Source organism: Trypanosoma brucei, chromosome 5 (assembly GCF_000210295.1).
Source record: "Trypanosoma brucei gambiense DAL972 chromosome 5, complete sequence".
Taxonomy (NCBI): Eukaryota; Euglenozoa; class Kinetoplastea; order Trypanosomatida; family Trypanosomatidae; genus Trypanosoma; species Trypanosoma brucei.
The window spans coordinates 573,181-584,802 of record NC_026738.1 but is presented as its reverse complement, the minus strand read 5'-3'; the positions used below and the strand labels follow the sequence as shown (position 1 = coordinate 584,802).

General features: G+C 37.2%; 2 protein-coding genes across 2 annotated transcripts; both read right to left on the bottom strand.

The window, feature by feature from the left end:
• Positions 1 to 1,261: 1,261 nt before the first annotated feature.
• Positions 1,262 to 1,828, bottom strand: TbgDal_V2770 (T. brucei spp.-specific protein; the record flags this gene model as incomplete). The annotated part of the gene is made up of 1 exon (XM_011775124.1): positions 1,262 to 1,828. One exon carries the CDS (start codon positions 1,826 to 1,828, stop codon positions 1,262 to 1,264), a length of 567 nt encoding a protein of 188 aa, XP_011773426.1.
• A 6,673-nt stretch (positions 1,829 to 8,501) lies between these two features.
• TbgDal_V2760 (T. brucei spp.-specific protein) lies at positions 8,502 to 9,593 on the bottom strand (the record flags this gene model as incomplete). Its single annotated transcript, XM_011775123.1, has 1 exon — positions 8,502 to 9,593. The coding sequence occupies one exon, from the start codon at positions 9,591 to 9,593 to the stop codon at positions 8,502 to 8,504; it is 1,092 nt and encodes a 363-aa protein (XP_011773425.1).
• Between the last annotated feature and the right edge of the window lie 2,029 nt (positions 9,594 to 11,622).

Genomic DNA, 11,622 nt, shown 5'->3' with positions numbered 1-11,622 from the left:
AATTGACGGGCTGTTGACTCCATCCTTATTTCCATCCCCACCCAAACGCGCACGATCACAATTATTCGTATGAAATTCTCACAGGCAAAGCGTTCATTTCCGCCCACCTCGTCCGTCGAAAATTACCCTCCCACCCGAGCTTCAGTTGATGGCATTACCCTTCACACGCCTGCATTTGAAGCCGACGTTAAATTTATTACATTTTATCTCTTCTTCACACCATTAAATAGTAAATGTTAAGGAAATGCGCCTGGGCCAAATGCATATGATACTTTCATGCCTTTCGTTGGATCGCAACCCACCCTGACACTCAGTTGCGGCGTCGCCGAAGTGTTTCAAGAGGGTATTTTTTGTTCGCTGACTTCCTCTCGACCGTTCAAACTGACATGGGTTTCGGTCATTTCCCCTGTTTGCCGGATTCCGATGGATGTGAAGAAGTGCAATAAAGCGTTGCATTATGGAGCAAGTGGAGAAATCACAGCGGTGTCGTAGTGGTGCTGAATTATTTCTGTTTCCCTCTCCCCGATTTAAGACAACGGTGCAGTTCCAAAACAATAAAAAGGTTGGGACGCGAAAGTGGACAGAGAGTGCTCAAGGGCGCGGGGCCGGGCGGGCATAACCTATGCTATGAAAGAAAAGGAGGAAGGGGGGGAGGGGGGTGATGTTAAGAGACGGAGGAGAAAGCGGCGGGCGGCCCGGGTGGGCGTATCAGCAAAAGGCAGCAGAAAGGGGGGGTGCTCAAAATTTGATTTGGAAGAAAGCAGATCGAGGGGACTCAGTGATTACTGAAGTCGAGGGTCGGGGATCGCCAGGGCCGAAAATTATTATTTTAATTTTAAAAAGGGGAAAAAAGCTTGGGGACTCCTCTTGGGGTTGGCAAAGAAGGGACTACCGCGAACCGGAAACCGGCGCGGCGATTTGAGCCCAAATATCAAAGGGGGGATGAGTGGCGTGCTTCGTGAAAGGAACAAGACACGATCGCATCGAAGGGCCGATACAGGGCAAACAACCGCCAAAGGGCCGCGATCGAAACGCGCGCGTGCTCTTCCTCCCATTCCAAGATAGGAATAAGCGGGGGGCGTGCTGACGTTTTGCATCCTCAGCGAAGCCCACTAAATGCTAATCGCTATAGGAAACGACACACACAAAACCCCCTCCCATTTCCATCCGCGAAGGCGCACGTCCTCGTGTATATGACGGAACCCGCCCCGCGCATGCTACAACGCTTAGGAAAAGACAAAACTACTGGATCGGGGTTGTGTCAGGCATATTCAAAAACGCACACCAAAGCGTGATCCCATGATGCGAGTGTGCTCCCGCCAGAGCGCGGGCGCCGGCGGGCCGGTTTCCTCCAAAAACATGAGACCCTGCTCACGTTCCCCAGGAGGAACTCGGTATTTCCACCGACGCAACATACATGTTGCTGGATGAATGCTTTTGCTCGCGCACCATCACCCATGATTATATCACACAAATGTGCGCCGGCACCGGGCACACATTTGCGAACATGTTCCGGCGGTCGCAAACATTCATACGCAGTCGCGCCCGCGCGCACAACCGCACATGCATGCTCATCCGCACCCGTTTTCACTCGCATGTCCGCGAGCCGGTGGCTACGTGTGACGACGAGATGACGGGACACACGCATTCTTTTAAAAATATATACGTATATGTACATATATATTTTAAGTGAAACAACATGCATATAAAAATATATGCATGTATCCTCATGCGTGCAAATGGCATTGTGCGCACTCTCATGTGTTTTTTTTTGAATATGCCCGCCTCGCCACGTTCCTTCCCTAGTTTTGCTTCTGCTTGCGCTCATCCGCCCTCGTCCTTCGCTATATGTTCCCGGAGCGGCGTTCCACTGCCCCAATCGGTGTTGTCGTTATTATCATTAGCATGGTCATTATTATTCATTGGCCCAGACCACCTCCTCACCCTGCACTACGAAATAAGTTAAACAGAAACCGAGTGAAAAACAAAACAAAACAAGACAAACGAAACGACGGGGGAAAAAAGACGGATTAATCAAAGAACGAACGATGGCATTTTCAAAAATAATTTAAAAAAAATGAAAAAAAAGTAAGGTCGGTGGAGCGGAAGAAACAACAATATATTCTTTTCCCGTTTCATTAACTAAAATCCGCTACCACCATGGCGCCAAAATAAAAAAATGAATAATAGTGATAAGCGCAGAAGGAAAAAAAGCTTGTAGGGGGAAAACAGGCACATATTCTCGCATACATATATAATTTTTCTCTTCTTTTTCGTACATGGGCTCTCGCTTTATTTCCACTACTCTTTCTCTCTCCTTTTCTTTCACATCATCATTGCCATCACCATCCTTGTTTTTGTTAATTATTATCATATCGTCACTATTGCTGTTGTTTTCACTCTGAAGGACATCATTTTCTTTCTCTTCTGCTTTTTTTCCTTAACATCATTGTTCCCTTTTTTTTTTTCCTATTCATTTCCATCGCAACGTCGATCACACCTTCTCCTCGCATTCATCGTCATTATCTCCACTTTCGATTTTTTTTGTTTTTGGAAGGGGTGGTGGTGGTGTCCAACATCAAATAACTGTGATGTTGTGGTTTACTTTAGTGAAATTCGAAAAAAAAAACATAAGCGGAAAGCCAGAAATACCGGAAGTAAAAAAAAAAAAGAGAGAGAGGAGGGAAAGTGGGACAGAAAGGGAGGGGAACACGAATAACATCAATAATAATAATAATGATAATGTCAATCACAGGTAATAACAATGATAACAACAGCTGCTCCCTGAAAATAACGAGGGATGGAAAAGTTGAAAGAATTCAAACGGAGCCGGTAGATGGGAAGGTGGTGTGTCATTATATTTATGTTTCTTTACTTTCTTTCACTTCTGCTTTGTCTTTTCTTTTTTTTTTTTTTTAAAATATTTTCCTTCCATTTCCCCGTCTCCTCCGTTTGCTTTGCTCCCCACCACGCACACACACACATACACATACATACGCACGCACAACACAAATCGGAGGAAAAGAGAAAAGTTACGTGGTGTACGCCGCCAAAAAAGGGGGAGGAACTTAAACAAAACAAAAACACACAAATATAAATATGCAGCTATGCTTACACGCACGTTTATATACATCTGTTTTTGTTTTCATTCATTTTATTTACTCCTCCTTAACGGCTGTTTCTCCCCACCCCTGAAATTTCATCCTTTCAACTCAAGAAAGTGCCTACATGGCAAACCCGTAAATATATAGATATATATAAGTACAAACACCAATGAATTTAAAATTCATTTGTTTATGGTTCATTAATTATTCATGTTAACATTTGTACTATCACAAATTTATAAAAAGTACTTTCCCGTTTTTCTTTGTTAAATTTGGATAATTTCGCTTAAGTGTTTGATACGAATCTCCCACATTCCATTTTCTGATGTTTGACCCAATTTTTTTCCCCCCCCCAACTCTCTCCATTCTCCCAACCGATACCGCATCTTAAGGTACAAAAATATCAAATATAAATAAATATATGGAGAAACCCCCTCCCTCCCCCCCCAAAAAAAAAGATTTTTTTTTCACTTTTTATTTACACAAGTAGCCGGTCTCTGTAATATATGTTCACGGTATTCCTTTTTTTTTTTTCCCATCCCCTCTTCCATCTTGTATTTAACCACCAGAGCTTTCTAAGATAAAATTATTGTAAATATGATCATCACCCTGGCGAAACCGTGACCACCTTTGATTTAATTGCTTTTGCTTTTTTTTTTCAATTGTGTGTGTTTTCTTGAATTTCCAGCATCAGCGACGACCAGGAAAATAAGGTAGGAGAAACGGGAAAGAAACAACAACAACAACAACAGTAAAAGACAACATAATAATAATAATAGAAACAAAAAAAAAGCTGATGACAGTGAAGCGGATTGCTTCTTTTTTTTTTTTAAAAAAAAAACCTTTTCATTTCCCTCGTTCATTTTGTGTTCTTTCTTTCTATTTTTCTTTATCCCCCTTTTTTTTTTCAGGCGATTCGCGACATAAGTTCCTATACAGAGAAATATGTAAAAACATACCTTTAGTCACATTTTTTTTTCCTTTTTCGTTTTCGTTTTCGCTTTTCCCTTTTTTTTTTCTTTCTGTCCCTTTCACCCTGTGCTTTTGCATTGGTTCCGTTTATCGATAACAAAAGTGGCGACCACTTCGCTTTATTTCTCTTCTATCTTTGCATTCTTTTTCTTTCTCCTTTTCTGCATTTTATTTTATGTTATGTTATGTTATGTGTTTTTCTTTTTTTTTTTGTTGTTGTTGTGTCACTCGTACCACTCTAATCATCATCACCATCACCAAATAATCATTTAAGGTTGAGGTGTATTTGTATTTGTATTTGTGGGAACCGCTGCTAATTCAAGAAATGGAAGAAAGGGGGAGAAAAATAAAAATAAATATAAACATATATAAATAAATATATAAATATATCCATCAATGAATAAAATTAAAATTTTAAAAACCTCACTTATTTATTTATTTATTTATTTCTGTTTTGTTACAAAAATAAAAATAAAGAGAGATAGAGGAGGAAAGAGGAAAAAAAAAAAAACACGGGTTCGTAACAACAAGATAGTAACTCCACTTCATGAAAGTGTTAACTGGCGTCTCCTTTTCGTTTTTTTTTTCACTTCTCAATTTTTCTCACTTACGTTGAAAGATGTTCGTAGGAAGATCGAATAGGAAGGAATGAGTTTTTATAAGTTTCACTTTATTTCTTTTTTTTTTTTTCCCCCCTCCCTTCATTGGGCCTTGTGATGATCATAATAATTATTGTAATAATAAATGTCTTACAACAATTTCCATCACCATCACCATCACCACCACAACTACCATTATTATTATTATTGTTATTTTACTTTTATTTTTATTTTTATTATTATTGCACCCGTTTCTGCGTTTCGGTGTGTGCATTATCATCTCTTGTTTAGGATTGGAATACATATTGAAACTTGTATAATATATTAATATTAATATATATATATATATATATATGTTTGTTTCTTTCCTATGTCTTCGTATATATTTTTCTTCTATATTTTTTTTTTTTAATCGCTCACTTAATCACCGCTCTGTCCTTTATTTTTATTTTTGTCATTTCCTTTCAAAAAAAAAAGAAAAAAAAAGGAAAATCCACAACAGGTTCCCACTAAGGGTTTCGGTTCCCGAAGGTGTCTTTTTGTGCACTTACCGAATCGAATAATACATGAACAAAAAAAAAAAAAGAAAAAAGGAAAGAAAAAAAAAATGGTAACGGATGGGAATCATCTGGGACAAAAAAAAATTAATAATGACGATTTATTTTATTTTATTTTTTAAAAAAAAGAAATTAAACGCATTCCTTCCTAATTTTCCTTCCGCTTTTCTCGCATTAAAAAAAAAAAAACAACAAAAACAACACTATTATTACCTGTAAAAAAAAAAAAGATAAAGAAAAGTGGGAAGCAGCGGTAAACAAACAAACACACACACACACACAAAAAAAAAAAAAACACATCCGTTTGCTCTTCATTGTTATACCGCGCGCCTCTTCCGTTCTTCTTTTCTTTTCTTTTCTCTTCTTTTTTTTGTTTTTTACAGTTCTTTGCTTTGTTTTATCGTGTTTTGACAAGTGAGGCACCACACAACACAAGCCAAACTCAAGAAGTATTATCATTCATTATTTCCGCTTTTTCTCTTTTCGTTTCTTTCTTATTTGTTATTTGTTATTATTATTATTATTATTTTTTTTTTTGCGTGTGTGCATGTTTGTTTGTTTCTTTTCCTCCTATTTAACGTACCTTCTTTTAGGTAAAATTATCACGGGATACACTGCGAACGTGAGCGCTTAGGCATTTATATATATAAATATATATATATATATATATATATTTATACATTTTATTCTTTTTATTGCGATTATTATCGCTGTTGTCATTACAATAATCCGCACCCCCCTTTTCTTTTTTTGTTAGGAAGGGGAGGGGAAAAAAAAAAAATCGTTGTTGATTATTTTCATCTATCCATTTATTAATTTTCTTTCCTTTTCTTTTGTTTCTTTATTTTTATTTTTTCTTCTTCCTATTTTCCCCCTTAATCCTCTCCCCTGCCCTTTTCGCTCCTCATAAGAAGAAAAATACAAAAAAACAACAACAAAGAAACAAAAGAAATTTGTTTTTTTTTTTTTTACGTAACCGCCCTAATTTGGGGAGTGAAAACCAAAAGGATTAAAAACAAAACAAAAACAAAAAATCTCGTAACAAAATAAGTCGAGATGAAAAAAAAAAAAGAAAGGGAAGGAGGAGGAGGAGAAGAAAGAGGGAGGGAGGGGGAAAAAAAAAAAAGAGAGAGGATATGGGGGGGGAAGAGTGTTGTAATGAACATAATAATAATAATAATAATAATAACCATAAAAATGCTAATAATGGTAATAATATAACAATAATTATTATAATAATGGGAATAATAATTACCATAATAATTGTTGTTATAATAAAAGGAAGGGAAGAAGCCCGGGAAAAGAAAAAGGAAAAAAAAAGACAAAATAATAATAATTATTATTATTAAAAAGTGAAAAAAAAACGCTTTTTTTTATAAAAAAATTGATTAAATGGACAATTAATGGGAAATCTCAGACAGACGTGCGGGACGCCAAAAAAAGTAGAGAAGGAAAATTTTTTTAAAAAAAGAGGTAAAAACGGAAGATGATTGTAACCAAAAGGGAAAGAAGATCATGAAAAAAAAAAAAGAGAAAGTAAGAAAAATAAACAAACAAAAAGAGGGACTGTTCCCTCATCTTTTACTTTTTCTCTTCTCTTTCTTGTGAATATTTTTTTTTTCTTAGAAAAGAGTCGACAGAATCTCCTGCACTTTTTTCTAATTTTCCATTTATTTATTTATTTTTCTCTCTCTCTCTCTCTCTCTCTCTCCCACACACACACACACACCACTCCCAAAAAAAAGGAAAACCCCCAACGCATCCACACACATATCCACACACACACATATATACACATATAATATATAAAACATAATATATATATATATATAATATATATACTTTATATCGCTCTTGGTATTGAATTCTTTTTTTTTTTTTGCTGCTGTGAAACACAAACGCGGCCTCCACCCAAAGAAAAAAAAAACGAAGTGTAGTAAAAGAGTATAAAAATATATGAAATATATAACTCGCCACCAAAAGTTTTTTTTTTCCAAAACAAAAACAAAATGGAAAACAAACAGGCGATCATACAAACGAAAATGAAATAAGTAAACATATTTCACTAATGAAGAAACAAAACATCCTAATTTGACCTAACAGATTGAAAATGAAAAAAGAAACAAAATTATGGTTGATATAAAACAAACAAACAAACAAACAAAAAAAACAAAACGAGTCTTCCACTTCTTCACTTCGTCATCCAGTATTTTTTTTTTTTCACCTTTTCCCGTTTTATCCACTTTATCTACTCTAACCCAGTCGAAAACATACATACATATATACATACATGTTTATATATTTATATATAAATTTATTAATTTATTTTATTAATTTCCCCTCTTCACTTGCATCACCCAGGTTGCGTACACACGCCACCTGTGAGTAAACCCTTAGCGGAATTATTATTAACTTTATTGATCGCTGTTTTTTCTTTCTTTCTTTTTTTCCCCCACCCTTCTTCCCCTTTCTCTTTCCCATCAAAACATCTAGTTACACACTCGAGCGCACTTCCGCTGCTATTGTTATGCGCATAAATACATATAAACAAACAAGTACATGTAAATATATATATATATATATATATGTTGAAACACATGTATTAATATATTTATATTTATTTATATTTATCTCCGTCGTTCCTCTATCCCACTTATCTGACATCTTTTTCTTTTTTAAAAAAAGGAGGGGAAATATATCAAAAATATATTTTTTAAAAAATGAAAACAAAAATCAGACTTTCGATCAACTCCTGTTATTTTCAATTTTAGCACTGAAGATCATTATCCGCCAAAGTGTCTAAAAGGTGGAAAGAAAAAAAAAAACGAACCAACAGGTACAGGTAGAACCAAAATGGAAAAGACACACGCGCAAGGTTAAAACAAAAAAAGGTAGAAAAATCTTTTTTCTTTTTAAATGGTTTGGTGTTGTTTTGGTTGAAACTTCACAAAGGAAATTAAATAAAAAGAGAAAAATGAAAAATAAACACACGACAAAAAGGCGGTGCGGAAAAATGTATGTATATATATATATATATATACATATATATCATATATCATATATTATATTATATTATATATATATATATGTGTGTGGAGAGGGGAGGCGTGGAGTGAAGAGAGAATAGAAGGAAAGGGCACAACAGACACATGTCGAAAAAGAAGAACAAAAAAAAAGAAAAAAAAGGGGGGGGGAAATCAACATGTCCACCTTGTTGATTCTCCCCCCTTTTTTTTTTCTTTCCCGATTTCATTTTTAATCTTCCGTTCTCACCCCCTTCTTCCGTTCATGCCGGCGAATGCATGATTATTCCTACTTGCAGCCCCTGATGTATGAGGACGCCTTCCATCATTGGATCTGTGTCCCCGATTTCCATTAAACGTATGAGCCGCATTTTGCCGGTCAGCACCGCTGCGGGGTTGGGTTCCGAAATTCTGTTGCCACCATCCCTCGCAACGTGTCACCCATTCGACTATTGCTTCGCGGTCATTTCCTGAAGGAGGGGACGGGCAACTTTCCTCAACTGAAGAAGCAGCTTCGCTACGAAGTACACCGACTGCAACTTGTGTAGACCTGTGCCAGTGACGAAGAATTCCTTCGAGAACCCCTTCGGGATCGGCAAGACCCGAACGGGAGAGTTGACGCAATGCAAGTTCATAAGGGACGGGCGGAGGGATCATACGTCTAAATGGAAGCTTTCTCTCTGCGGCTCCGGATTGCCCGTGGCCCCATAATGGAGTGGATTCAAAAGATCTTCCTCGAGAGGCGGATAAAGAAACACCACGTGAAGTGCCGTAACGTCCCGCTCGCGATGATGGGCGATGCGGCGATGCCACCACACCAAAACCTGAATTAAAGTTAGCATCACCATGCGTAACAACGGCGTTGTCGAAGGGAGGTGCACCGCTGCCGGTCGTCTGGAAGAACGTTTGCGCGAGTGGGCCTGTCCGATATAACTGATGTTGTTGCTGTTGCTGTTGTTGTTGTTGTTGTTCATCGGAACCAAGTCGCAGTGCGCCACGGTTGGGACCGGTTTCTTCCCAGTACCCAACAACTGAGGAATCATATGCTGCTCCGCCGTCCCCTTGAGATTGCCAATTAAGTGTCGATGCAAAAGAGACACCATCCGACGCCACATTGGGCGGAGGGAGTTGAATAGGAGACGCGTGACCGGGGAACTGCGCGGCGAGATGGGGTGACTGGGTGAAAACTTCACTTCCATCAACGGATGCACCGCTGTAGGGATCCCATGAAAATTTCGTACCATCAGGCGACAACACACGTGGGCCGGTGTTGGGGGTTCCGGTAACTCTCATTAAGCTGAGGGGTGAAGCAAGACAGCGTACTCCGGTGGGGCGCATTATTCGTGGACTCCGTGAAAACAAACGCTGAATCGAGCTGGTTCCTCCTGTCGTTACCAGAATTGACCGCTTTTTATTTTTTTAAAAATCCTTTTCCTCTTTCCTTGGCGCGGTGGCTTTTCGCTATTTTATATAGTTTTCTTTTTCCCCCCCCTTAGTTTCCCTTCACTACGGCGAACTCGTCCACCAATTCTTCCTTTGATTCAAACTTGTGCCGCCTGAATTTGGTTTTAATCTTCTATTCCTTCGTTGCTGTTGTTGTTGTTGTTTTTTTCTTTGCTCCCCCCTTTTGTCCACGTTGAGGTTATTGACTGATTGTATTTTCTCGCTCGTATAAATCTCGTAATGCTACGACCGCGCTGTCCCTATTTTCTTTATTTCTTCGCTTCGCCTCGTCTTTCGCTTCTTTTTTTTTTTTTTTGCCCCGGTCTTTTGGAGGCGCGTTCCAGCTATGTATTTTCCTTCTTTTCTTTTTTTTTCCCCCTTCGTCCTCTCTCCTTCCTTGTACGTTTTATCACTTCTTTTTTTTCTTCGGTTTTTGGTGCCGGATTTTAGAGAAGACGATACGTCCAAACAAATAGGAGTGAATAAATGTAAAAGAAAAAGAAAAAGGAAAAAAGAAAATTAATCAAAAATGGAAAGGAGAGAAGGAGTTAAGATGAAATTGGAGGTTGCAACATATCACTGAAAACAATTATAACGACAACGAAAGACGCAGAGCAAATGTGACGGGAATTGAGAGGCGAATTTTTTTTTTTTTAAAAGGGGGAGGGAAGGGGGGAAAAGAAAAAAGAAAAAAGAAAGAAACGACACAACTTGGAGGCGACTTGATAGATAATGTCACATTTCCATCATTTCCTTTTCTTCTTTTTTTTTTTTTTGTTCATCCTCCTTCTTCACTCATTAATTCATCGTTTCATTTGCCCAAATTTTCCCTCAACTCACTCCCCCTTTTTTTTCACTTCTTCTCTTTTCCCCCCCTTTTCCTTTATTTTCCTTTTTTGTTACGCCATTTTTCTTTTTTTTTTAAAAAAAAACTTTTTCTTTCGTTAATTTAATGAATTTCAAACTGGCAGTCCCACCTTTTGCCCTTGGCCAAACGACACGGAGATCCATAAGGTAACAAAAGAAAGGTGAAAAGGAAAAAAAAAATTTTAATCTTTTTTTTATTCATTTTATTATATAAAGAAGAAGAAAAAAAGAAAAGAAAAGAGAAAGTAAAAAAAATTAGTGACGACAGAGTATTAAGAATTATATAATGGAAAAGATAGACAGGAAAAACAACAACAACAAAAAAAAAAGAAAGTGGTATAATAATAACAATAATAATAATAACAATAATAACAATAACAAAGCAGCAAATAGTACCAACTGAACAGAAGCACACGAATGGCGTCAGGCACCTGAAACCCAACAACAACAACAACAAAAAAAAAAACAAAAAAAAACAGAAAATGAGGAGAAAAAAAGAAATCACAATCAAATAAACAATCAATCAATCAAGCAATCAAACAACACAGCGCGGATGTGAAAAGATGACGGTGCCGCAACAAAAATGAAAAGTTCAACTTGTCATCAAAAAGGCCCGGCAGTTGCTTTTTTTTTTTTGTTTTCTTTTTTCGGTTATCGTGATGTGATAACAAAATGAAAGCAAGCAAACAAACAAACAAACACCAAAATAAAATAAATCAAGGAGGAAAAACAAAAACAAAAACAAAAACAAAAAGATTCAATCAACCAACGCGGGAACGCGACGATTTCTGCGAGTTGTCTGGGCGTTTTTTCTTTCCATTTTTTTTGTTTTGTTTGGGGAGGTTTTTTTTTTTTTTTGAACTTGTGTATGTTTTTTTTTGTTTTGTTTCGTTTTGAAAAGGGAATAAAGAAATGAAAGGAGAAATGAAAACAGCCGCCATATGAGACGGAGTTCCCATACTCACTTCTGATAGCGCAAACACAAAGCGCGAATGCATAAAAGATATTTTTTTAAAAAAAAAAGAAGGGAAAAAACAAACAAACAACAAACAAAGAA